The sequence below is a fragment of the Cornus florida genome, unplaced genomic scaffold, assembly GCF_030987335.1.
Source record: "Cornus florida cultivar Cherokee Brave unplaced genomic scaffold, ASM3098733v1 CherokeeBrave_3.0.0_Hap2_Chr09, whole genome shotgun sequence".
NCBI lineage: Eukaryota > Viridiplantae > Streptophyta > Magnoliopsida > Cornales > Cornaceae > Cornus > Cornus florida.
Window position 1 is genome coordinate 50,291,000 of NW_026775579.1, and position 13,170 is coordinate 50,304,169.

Sequence of the window (13,170 nt, forward strand, 5' to 3'; positions counted from 1 at the left end):
GCTCAATAGACAGGCTAGTATGCTCCACAACCTCTAAATCAGTGAGATCAAACCAAAAGGCTTTCTTTGCTGCCTTTAAGGCTGCAATGTACTCCACCTTCAGGTTTGAGTTAGCAATTGAAAATTGCTTAACAATCTACCAACTAATTTCCCTTCCATTGAGAGAACATACACTAAGTCAAGAACCTCATAGTATCTATATTTGATTAAAAATCAGAATCAGCATACCTGACTAGAACCATATCATCACATCTATAAATGAGTATAAGATCTTTGGTTCTCCAAAGGTATTTTATGATATTTTTCACAACAGACCAATTATCAAGTCCAGGATTGGATTGATATCTACTGACTTTCCCTACTTTGTAGCGGATGTCTTGTTTGGTATAGACCATGGCATATATGAGAATCCCACATGCCGAATCATATTAGTACAGTCTCATCTCCTCTACTAGTCTTGAACAACTACTTACTAGAGAGCAATCCATGTCAATAAAATAAGAACTCATTCTTTGAGTTTTGCATACCAAACCTGGTCAAAACTTTATAAATATAGGATTATTAAGATAAGCCTATTTTCCTTTTAACTTGATTTTGCAAAAGCTTGATCCTAGGAATATAGCTTACATCTTGAAGATCCTTCATTTCAAAGTAATTAAACAACTACTTCTTTACTGGTGATGAAACTTCCACATCATTCTAAATGAGTAGGATGTCATCAATATATTTATAGAATTAGAAAAATAATGACATTACCCTGTACACACATGGTCCATTCACTAAGAAATCTTCTGATATCCTTTTATAGATTAACTTACCTTCCATAGGTATCACCTTACTAGAAAGTTCTACAAGATCCTAGATTTTATTAGAATACATTGATTCCAACTCTGATTTTATAGCAACTTGCCAAAATGATCTATATCCATATCAGTTCACGTTTCAATGTAGCTTACTGGGTCCAACTTATGTTTAACAGGGATGTCTATAAAGGTCTTACCTAAAAACATGATTCTGTCGGATTAGATGATAATCCTTCCACTACATCAATGTACCGATGCAGGAATCTGTGTACTAAATGATGCCGACGCATCAATAGAGAATTCATAAATATTTCTTAATTTCTATAATAAGTGTGTTCATATGTGGTACAACTGGTACTAATACCATATTCTCTAACATTATGCTACTAGGTATATGATTCATAATATGATCCTCCTATAGATAAACAGTGAGTGTAAACAATCAACTTTTATCATTGAGATCATAAAATAATCTATCTCAGTGCCTTTAGAGTAGCCATCAAATCAAGCATGCCTATGATTTGCTTCCAACTTACTTGTCCATATCAAATGCACATGTGCAAAACTACGCCATATGTGCATGTGATTCAAACTAAGATTTAGTAAAAAACACAGCTCAAAAGATATCCTTGAGACAGACTAAGATGGAATTCAATTCATAGTGTGCATTAATATCGTTAAGGCTAAACTCTAAAATGAAAAAAATAATGAAGCATAGCTGATCATAGATCTAACCATGTTAAGCAGAATTTTGTTATTCCTATTAGACACCTCAATTTATTGAGCGTCAATTGCAGAAAAACTGGTACACAACACCCTCATTGACCACATAGTCTTTGCACTATCCCAAGAAATACTTATATCCACGATAAGATCAAATTCTTTTGATAAGTTTCCCTAATCTGTGCTCCACATGAGTCTTAACATTTCCGGAATATACCAAAAGTTTAAGACTTGTGTCGCGTCAGGTAAATTTATCCAAAACGTGAGTAATCTTGCTTGGATGTTCATAAGACCACACGTGTCAGTGTGTACCGACTTCAATTGTTCTCTATGTCTATTTCATTTGGCTGATTAAAGCCCTTAGAGTTATCAATCATTCAATACAAGATTCACAAGTTGGTTTAGGCTCCCCTACCTCACTAGGTAATAAACCTTCTTTGACCAATCTTTGAATCTCATTTTGACTGATCACAACCTAAAAATAGACACTAAAAATACAATGAGTCAAGAATAACAAATTTTCTCTTAACATTTAATCTAGAAGATGCAACATTAGTTTTTACATCCTACAAATATTAAGAGCTGGTGGTTATAGTATATTAACCATCTTTCAATGCACCAGAAGTAATCGCACATCTCTTCAATTTTATAAAAGCAGTTTTACCAAAAGTAACAGCACAGTTTTTATAAACCAAAAGTGAAACAAGAATGAAATTGCGTCTAGCATCTGTGCATAAAGATAGTTCTCTAATACTAATATCCTTATACTTTCTAATTTCAGATGTAATACTCTCACTGACTTAGCTACAACCTTGGCATCAGGTCAAAAGACAAATATATATCCATATCATCGAGGCTTCTGGATTTCTGAAATCTTTGCAACAAATTGCAAACATGTTTAGTGGATCTAGAATCTATCCATCAGGAACTAATAGATACAATCACATAACATGACTTAATGATTAAATATACATTTTCCTATGCCACGTCATTGTTTAAACAGTTCATCTTTTAATGTCTTAATTAGCGGCAAAAGAAACAGTTTCTTTCGCCCTCAACATACACTGCCTTATTCCCTTTAACCTTTTGGATACCCATGTTTTGTGCTAGCCTAGTCCTATTATCATCCTTCTTCTTTCCTTTGCCCATCCACTTAGGCCTAGAAGAAGATAGTATAGACTAGGTTAGATTGATAGGAATGCCCATACTTTTGATTATCCCTTCATATGTTACCAATTCTATAAGAATATCAGCGAGTGTGAACTCAAACTGGTTCCTTATTTAGTTCACTCTAAAAGAGTTGAAAGAGTTTTGGTAACAAGGCAATAATTATGTCAACTTGAAACTTACCACTCAAGTTAGCCCTATTGACCTCCAGTTTAATTTTTAAAAATAATAAACAATCATTTTCCAAATTCGATCTTTTACTGGAGATCCTTAGGCTATCTTGATGGTATTTAAATCTAACATAGTACTTAGGCATATGCTCTATCTAATCTCACCAAAACATATCATTGAGATATAATATGATGCTTGAAGCAAATAAAATAATACAAATATTAGCTTTGGAGCGTATTTGAGATAAACTCTACAATGTTGCACCAAGCCATATCATTTGCCGTATTTCAGTTATTAAAAGCATTAATGTTCTCTTGGGTATCTTAAAGTAAAAGGGAATTAGGTATGGGAGTAGTAAACACATTTTGTACCCCTAAATTGTGAGTAAAATATCGAAGTTCTTTTTTCAGTCAGTATAAATAAGGTCCAATTATTAAAAGCATTAATGTTCTCTTGGGTATCTTAAAGTAATAGGGAATTAGGTATGGGAGTAGTAAACACATTTTGTACCCTTACGTTGTGAGTAAAATATCGAAGTTCCTTTTTCCAGTCAGTATAAATGAGGTCCAATTACATTGAATATAGTAGCAAGCAGATAAGATAGATTGGATATAAATAATCTGAATATAAATGCATTTATACAATATGCAAAGTAAAATATTAATAATACATGCATATTTAAAATTAAAATAAGTTTGTCAACCGCATAGTATAATAAATCTCATAGAATAAGAGTTCATTATCATTATTGGTGAACAATCCCTTTTAATTAATGTGGGTCCCTCTACTTCGTAGCATAATAAATCACACAATCAATACGTCAATAACTTATCCTGATAGAGGAGTTCATTATTATTATTGTTGAGATTCATTTGCTATTATGCGAGCACTTCCATTAAAATATCTGTGGATCCCTTAACCACTGCATGAATAATCAGATAACCAATACACCAATAACTTATTTGGTTGGCGAAGTTCATTATTGCTTTTGGCGAGCAAATCCCATCATTTTCATACCTCTTAATACAATGCCTTGTCTATCTATATGAAATGATTCCCAATTATGTTGTTTAGCCTTTCTAAAAGCACCTACTGTAGACCACTCCATTGGAGAGCTAACACTATTGATTTTAGATTAAGTGTATAACGTTATTAATGCTCCAATGAAAAATAAAACATTAAATATCTTGTCATTATAATCTATACTCTTTAAATTATGCGTAGGGCCTTATTTTTAAAGATCTAATTACTATGAACATTTAATATTTTTATTTTCATGAGAAAACAATTCTTGTAATTTTTAGACTCTTCAAATTATGCGTGGGGCCTTATTTTTGAAGATTTAATAACAATGGTTATAATAACAAAGGCCATGGGGTAATGTATAAAAATCTCCGCTCCCACTCAATTTTTAATCATTCATAATTAGGGTTTTCAATTTATTCATTTACATGATATGATGCATGCAAAACGTCTTGATTTTAATCCAATTAAATTTATAAAAATATCTAGAATTTTAAATGATTCACTAATATTTAATTTGAGGCACACTTTAAAAATAAATTTTCGTTTCTCAATAAGTGCCCTCTAATTAATTAGTAATCAAATCCAATTAATTTTCATAATTTAATTAATATAAATCAAGTCATTTAATTAAATATCATGGTTCCAATGCATGAATAATAATTAATAAATAATTATCTATTCCATGCATTTCATACATCGCATAAATAAATAAATAACAGATAAAGCAAATAAAATGGCCAATGGATTTAGCTTTTAACATTTAATTGCTCTAAGTATTGCGTAAGGGTCCTCAAAATAAGCCTGGAGATCCACCGTCAGGTTCTGTGAACCTGCAGGAGCCAAAAACAAGCCCTGACACACACCCACGCGCCCACGCGCCTGAAGGGTGCTGGAATGACCAGCGCGTGTTTCTCACGCGCCTGGACGCGCTTGTGGAAGCTTACAGAGGGTGGCATGTGTTGCCACGCACCATTTGGCGCTTGTCCTTGCTGGTACGTGGTCCTCACGCGCCAGATGCTTGTGCACATGGTGTGCACTCTCTCCCGCGAAACACTTGATCTTTACTCCTTTGTTGACTTTGATCCAAGGGTTGTGCATGCGGTTGCACCTTATTTTGGTGGACTGCGAAGCACTGGATCGAATCTCCTTTGTTCCAGCATTGCCTTGCCGTCGCCGGCGATACTCCGGTCGCCAGAAAATCGCCGAAAAATTGTAGAAAATTAATAAAAATTCCCAGAAAATTAAATTAAGCCCAAAAAATTCCAGAAAAATTCCGGAAAAATTTCAAAAAATTTTAGAAGCCTAATTTAACCCTTTTTGACCTTCTTGAAGCTTAATAGCATTTTTTGATGAAGATTATATGGCTTTAAAAATATTTATAATTTGAAATACAATGGAAAAAATTAAATTATATCATTGAACTTTCAAACGGCAAAATCAAAGCCTTAATTACATTCATCCAAAGATAAAATTACATTAATTTAACCTATAAGTTTCATCCATAGCCCAAACATACATCATCATCCATTCACAATTATACATACATCATCATGTATTAATATATATCAACATATATCAATAAATTTATATATGCAAAAAAAATTTGGATCCATGAATGATGATTTTCATAAAAAAACATGATCTCTCGTAATGAGTCAAACCATACTCTGATACCACTATTGGGAAACGTACAAGTTTTAAAAACTTTCTGAGGGATTTTCATACATAGATCTTGATTCATCACATAGAGACAAGTTTTATGCAAAAATAAAATATGATGTATCATTCAATTAATATATTGAATACTTACATCAAGGTTTGAGTAAATCTTTGATCTCTCCTCTAAAGTGAAAGTTCTTACTTATTGTAGATCCCTTTGCTAGATGTCTTTTTCATGGATCTCCATTTTCTTGGTAATGGTCTTGCCTTTAGGAATCACTCATAAGCCTCAATGAATGACCTTGGAAAAATAGGCTTGTAGGAACCTCTATTAGATGAGAACACAAACCCTAAAAATCTAGAGAAAGAAAATATATTTTTCCTTTTCTTCTCAAAATTCACCCCTAAAATATACATGAACCCATGTATATATAGGCAACATAAAAATAAGAAAAGGAAACAATAAATCATTCTCAATCTCTAATTCACATATCTAAAATCTAATAGATTCAAATATCAAGTTGGGCTATGAGTGAGAATCCTATTAGGCTTATTATTTTCTTGGCTATAATGAATTAATAATTGGCCCGGTCCATAGACCCAATTGAATTAATTTCTACTCCACTAAAAGAAATTAATTGAACTCCAATTAAATAATAAATAACCTCTAAGTCAATGTTGCACTTTGACCCCTCTATACATAATTAGTTATCGGATAAACAAAACTATCAATCCGATTACTTAATTAATATATTTATTTTGGTACCTTTAACTATTTCCGACTTGATCACAATAAAATGTTTATTTGACAGAAATAATAATTTAAATAAATAAATATATAATAAATCATTTTGTCTAAAAACACACGAATGCCTTCGAATTTACTTTGTGATCAACCATAATCAATACAAAATAAATATAAGTAGCAATGATGCAAATATTGAAAATATAACCCTCTAACTATGAATTACATAATTACCCAAAGTGCCGGTCTAAGGATTCTGAAGATACCGCCAAACAAATCAAAGTAATTACTAATTAATTAGAAGAGTCTATACTTCTCTCATGCTTAAAAGTCAAATGCCATGACGGTGATAAGGAGCAATTGCATACGACGGCTCTCGCAATATTTCTCAACCTAATGCGGATCTAGTTCAAGTCTTAGTTAATAATGAGTCCATCTATAATTACCGACTATAAACAATTTATGATTATTATTTATATTCATGTATTGATCGCCATCATATACATATATAAATATCTTTTGTAATCAAATGGATACTATCAATTCTAGAATGAATCGAAACATAATACATTGAATTCACCAATTATATAAATCATAAATATTTCAGATATGTCAGGAACATATGTCACTATAATCCAAAAAGGAATTTGCGATGCCAGGGCATATAAATCCCAACACATTCTTCTTTAGTCTTCTTTTCCCCCCAACCTAAAATAGAGATTATATAACGTTCCTTCCATGTTCATAAATTCTATCACACTCCCGATCCTTCTAAATTTACCTGTACTAGGTGAGCCTTTATTTATTTTTGACCAGCTTCATTAGAGACTTTGCCTCCTAGGAGACATGATTAGTTTTGTCCATTGTCATCTGGCCAATTCATTTTCTATCACATATATCTGGCGTTGGTTTATTTTGGAATTTATATCTCCTTGAGAAATGTTCTCAGAGATTGGTTTTAGAGGGCACTTTGCTGTAGTGCAAAATGACCTCGCTGTAGTGCACTTTTCTTCTTTTTTGCTTTCTACTCCTATAATTTCTTCAGAATATAAGATCAAATTCCCTAATAGTATTTTTCTAGTCATAAGTAAGTTTTTACTGTATGTATACTTATATCAAAGAACTTGAGTGCAAGTCTTCTGTTTGACAGAGGAGGAACCTAAAGGAAACTGCATATCTTACTAGTGTTCAGGAGCTTATTGATGATACTGATTGTAATTGTCATTCTGGTATGTGTTAACCAAACTCATCTTTGTTGACAATGAAACAATATCGTAGATTTGAACAAATTTAACTAGTGCATCCTACTAATATATAGCTTTACAGGTCTGCTGGACATTGTAAGACACTGCACATATATTAGGACGGTGGATGATGTTTTTGTGCTGTTTCAGTATAATACTAACCTATATCTTGCAAACGTAGTGAACTTGAGGTAGTTATACTGTTTTACACGTTTCCTGAAATAATGTGGAATTAAATATAGAACAGCTAAGTATGAGGAAAATTTTCTGGCCAAAATTCACATTCATTATATTTGTTTCCAAAACCTTTGTAATTGGTGAAGTTAAAAGATGCGCTCAATTTTACTTTCCACTGATGAAGTTAAAAAGTGCACTTAATTCTATTTTCCGAAACTATTTTGTGCCTTCTATTTGTGCTCTGTTCTTTAAATTCTTACTTGTGGAGGGAAAAAATCCCCCCTCCAGTAAGAATTGTCCACGTCATCACACTACAAATTTTTATTAGATTCAGCAAGGGCCCGATCAGTATCAAGCCCAAATCGGGAGAACCCAATCTGGAACAAGCCTAGGCAAAGTCTTGCTTCCATATGACTGCTGACTCAGGCCATTCGGCCCATTTACTAAGCCCAGATGCATACAATCTTATTTAGGCCTAGTGAAGATGTCAACAGCCTGGGGCGCCAAGGCTGAACTCCAAGCCCATATACTAAATCATTTGGATCAGCCCACACGCAGCCCAATCTCAATTAAAGGTAGACCAGTCCCGCTAGACAAAAGATTCAGCAAAGAAAGCAAGTTCTGCGCAAGGAAAGTTTTACATGGAAAGAATTGTAAAAAGGAAAGGATTATAATTGTAAAGAATGTCATATATGGAATGGATTGGAGGGCAAGCCAGGCGAGTCCTACCATAATTCCACCACCTTGTTTCTTATAAATAGAGGCCTAGACCTCCAATAAAAGTATCGACCATTATATGCTTATCTCTGAGTATTATAATTGCTTATTTTTTGAGTGAGTTGTATTTTTCTTTTTATTTTAATAGAGAGAGAAATTTGGCACCTACACTTTGGCGCCGTCTGTGGGAAACGTATAGAAATATACTCCCACCTTTGTTTCAAATTGTTTCATTTTCCATGATCTGGAATGTCGAACGGAGAATCAATAGCGGCTGATCAGCAGATGGAGTTGATGCAAAAGATGCATGAAGAGTTCTTGCACCAATTTGAAACACTTCGTCAGGCGAACGAAGCCAGCGTAGCCCAGATTGCATTGCTTCAACAGCAAAATGACACCCTTCAAACTGCTATGGCTCAATTGATATCTCAGCCACCACCAATTGATGTGGCTGCACCTCTTCCTAGCCAAAACGCTCTTCAGGTTAATGAGCCTCAGGTCAGTAAGGTTCGGCCTAAAGAAGTTCGACCTAATGAGGTTCAGCAAGAGCAAAGGACGAGGTTCGAGGCAGTTGCTTTGGACAATCTTCCTCGTCACACACAGGACGATTTGGCCGAGTCCAACCGTAAGCTTATGGTATGGTCTAATGGTGTTCCAGATGGTGTAGGAGTAAAAGAGGCCTTTAGCGAGAAGAGACTCCTGAGAGTTCAAACGCCTGCTGAGATGGCCAAGGAACATAAGAATTCTCTCGTGAAAACACCATTCACTGACGATGTATACCTTATTGACAGACCTAAGAAATTCTATGCCTTACTTTACCCAGTTTGATGGTACGGGAGATCCTTCTCGGCACCTAGATCACTACGCACAGAAGATGGCTCTGGACGATCACAATGATCCGTGGTTATGCAAAGTTTTCCCTACCAGTCTAACAGGAGCTGCGCTGGAGTGGTTCGGGAATAGGCCATACAAATCCATTCCAGACTATGAAACTCTGAACACTATGTTCCTGGCGCAGTATTGCAGAAATAAGAAGCAAAAGAAGAGCATTACTAGCCTCTTCACTATAAGGCAAAAGAAAGGTAAAACATTACAGGATTTTTTGTCCAGATTTAACATGGAGGCTTCAGAAATAGCAGATTACCATCCTGCTACCGTAATAGAGACGTTCAAACTTGCAATGATTCAGGGAACTAAGTTCCATACATCCCTAGTTAAATATTCCCCTCCGGATATGCAGACTCTCAATGCTAGGGCACAGATCTACATCTGGCTTGAGGATAATGTAGCCTACCGAGAGCAACATGCCACCCTTGTCACAGTGGAGAACAAGCCTCAGGAAAGGGTTTCAAATTCAAAAAGCCGAAAAAGCTAGCACGCTTCAACGCCAATCATTCAGGTACCTAAGAAAAGGCTAAGGATAGAGGAAAGATTCACACCTCTTCGCACAACCTTGGCTCGGCTATTCCAAAAGAATAAGATGAAGTTTGCAGCCCCTCAGCCAATAAAACAACCTTTGGAGCAGAGAGACAAGAACAAGCACTGTGCATACCATAGAGATTACGGGTATACAACTAATGATTGCAGATCCCTTAGGCGGCAGGTGGAAAACATGATAATGAGAGGTGAATTGGCGGACTACCTCACAACAAAGGAGTACATGAAGCCCCGGGAGGTCAATCATCGGAAAGTCGAAGGTAATCAAGTGAAGGTCATCCATGCAATACATGGAGATCGGAGGATGATCAAGAGTCAGAGGAGGTATATAGATCTCGATTGAGGACAGCCCATAAGCTAAGAAAATTATCCTCAGTGAACACTATCACTTCAGGAAGAGTCAATATTGGGTTCGGCAATGGAGATCTATCCTCAGTTCAACTTCCCATGAGGATCCGTTGGTCATCAGTCTCTTGGTGGCAAATTGCATGATTAAGAGGGTTTTGATATATCTAGGTAGTAGTGCCAATATCATCACAAAGGCGGTCTTTGAGCAGCTAAAGATTCTGTCATCATCAATTCAGCCCACATCCAGCCCCTTGATGGGGTTTGATAGCACAAAGGTGGACCCTCTTCAGGTAATTAACCTGTTCGTGACTGCGGCAAAGAGGACACTGAGGGAGAACTTTATTCTAATAGAGATCCATCCTTCTTATAATCTTATTATGGGAAGAGGCTGGATCCACCGAATGAACGGGGTTCCATCTACCCTTCATCAAGTGATGAGATGCTTGTCGCTGGACGGAAAAGAGGTTATTGATCTTAGGGGAGATCAATTTGCTGCCAAAGAATACTATATGTTGGCACAGAATGAAGCAAAGAAGGTAACAAAATAGTCCTAACCAATTGCACCTCCTGGGAGTATGTCCAAATAGCAATTATAGAACCTTCTGCCTAGGTATTTGAAAGCAGAGGATGAAACCGAAGTTACAAAGCCTACTGAGGAGTCTTTGGAGGCTGTTGAAGTAATCCTCGGCTTTCCTTAGAAGGTCACCTATATAGGTTCTTCCCCCACAGCCGAAGAAAAGAAAGCATTAATTGATGTCATTCGACGGAACGCAGATGCATTTGCTTGGGAACATTCAGATATGATAGGAATCAATCCTTTAGTCTTATGCCATAGCCTGAAGGTAGATATGGTGTTTAAACCAGTCAAACAAAGGCACATAAGGTTCGCTCCTGAGCACAATCGAATTATAGCTAAAGAAGTAAGCAAATTGCTTCAGGTGGGCTTCATCCGAGAGGTGCACTACCCACAATGGCTCTCTAACGTGGTGGTAGTCCAGAAGAAGAATGGAAAATGGAAGGTGTGCATAGATTTTACCAATCTTAACAAAGCCTGCACTAAAGACAGCTTTCCATTACCCAAAATAGATTAGATGGTTGATGCTACTACTGGTTTTGAAAGGCTTACATTTCTTGATGCATACTCCGGCTATAACCAAATCCCTATGAATCCAGAGGATGAAGAGAAAACTGTTTTCATAACAGAGAAAGGCACTTACTGTTATAGAATTATGCCCTTTGGACTCAAGAATGCTGGGGCAACTTACCAGCGCCTTGTTAACAAGATCTTCGACGAGATGTTGGGAAAGACGGTCGAGGCCTATATCGACAACATAGTGGTCAAAAGTGTGAAGAAGGAGGAACATCCTAAGCACCTCCAAGAGGTCTTTGACACTTTAAGAAGGTATGGTATGAAGTTAAACCCTTCGAACTGCTCCTTTGCGATTTCTTCAAGACAGTTCCTCGGCCATATTGTAAACAAAAGGGGAATTGAGGTGAGTCCGGCTCAGGCTCAAGCCCTTATACAAAATCAAGAACCAAATACAGGTTTTGACAGGTCGAGTCGTAGCTCTCAGTCGATTTATCTCTTGATTGTCAGATAAATGCAAACCATTCTTTGATGAAATAAGATCCAAGAGCAAACACATATGGGGACCTCAACAGTAAGCTGCTCTCAACCAACTGAAGTACTATATGGCTGAACCCCCAATTCTGTCGGCTCCGAAGCCTAGTGAAACTCCTATCATGTACTTAGCAATCTCCAGCATAGCCACGAGTGCAGTATTGATTAGAAAGAAGGTAAGAATCAGTATCCAATCTTCTACACTAGTAAGACAATGACAGATGCAAAAATACGATACAGCAAAGCAGAGAAGATCATACTAGCATTAGTGTATGCAAAGAGAAAGCTTTGGCACTACTTTGAGTCGCACAGCATCAAAGTTCTTACCAACTACCCCATACGAGTCATTCTTTCCAAGCCAGGCTTATCCGGAAGAATAACTAAATGGGCAATTGAACTCAGTTCCTTTGAGATATCCTATGAACCGAAGGTGTCACAAAAAGGACAAGCACTGGTTGATTTCCTCTTGGAGTATGAGGATAAGCCTGAAGAGCCAGGTCCTTCCGAGCCACAATGGGAGCTTCGGGTGGATGGTTCCTCGAACCTGATTAGAGCCGGTGCCGGAATCATTATCATAACCCTCGAAGGTACCAAGCTGCAGCAATCAATTCGTCTGACTTTTCCTGCCACTAACAATGAGGCAGAATATGAGGCCTTGCTCGCAGGACTTCGGTTAGCAAACCAGCTCCAGGTAAGGTGTTTAAAAGTTTTTAGTGATTCTCAACTTGTTGTGAATCAGGTAATAGGCCAGTATCAGACCAAAGAAGATAAAATGAAAGCCTACAGGGAGGCTGTGGAGAGTGCCTCGCGAGGGTTTGATCAAATCGAATTCCATCAGGTACCTCGTGAGGAGAATTCTGAAGCAAATCAGTTGGCTGCAGTAGCGTCTTCTTCAGATGAAGATTTGGTCCAGATCGTACTAATTGACATCCTGGACGAACCAAGTATAAGCCCTCGGTAGGAGATAATGGTGATCCCAGATGTTCTATGCGAACCATGTTGGATGGATCTATTGGAAGCTTACCTCAAGGAAGGAACTCTTCCGAACTAGAAGGCTGAGGCACGGAAGCTCAGGCTCACTGTAGCCAAATATTCTATCATCAATAATCAATTATATCGGAAGTCATTTTCAAGTCCTTACCTGAAATGTTTAAGTCCCACTGAGGCCCTCACGATTCTAAAATATATTCATGATGGGGATTATGGCAACCACTCTAGAGGAAAATCCTTGGCACATAAGGTCCTAACTCAAGGTTATTTCTGGCCTTAGTTGGCTCAGAATGTTGAAGAGTATGCTAGAAGATATGACAAGTGCCAGCAACATAGTCCAAT

At 36.7% G+C, this 13,170-nt stretch overlaps 1 protein-coding gene across 1 annotated transcript; it reads left to right on the top strand.

The window, feature by feature from the left end:
- The first annotated feature begins 9,912 nt into the window (after window positions 1-9,912).
- LOC132272597 (uncharacterized) lies at window positions 9,913-10,915 on the top strand. Its single transcript, XM_059773714.1, has 3 exons — window positions 9,913-10,193; window positions 10,264-10,753; window positions 10,814-10,915. The coding sequence occupies exons 1-3, from the start codon at window positions 9,913-9,915 to the stop codon at window positions 10,913-10,915; spliced, it is 873 nt and encodes a 290-aa protein (XP_059629697.1).
- The last annotated feature ends 2,255 nt before the right edge of the window (window positions 10,916-13,170 follow it).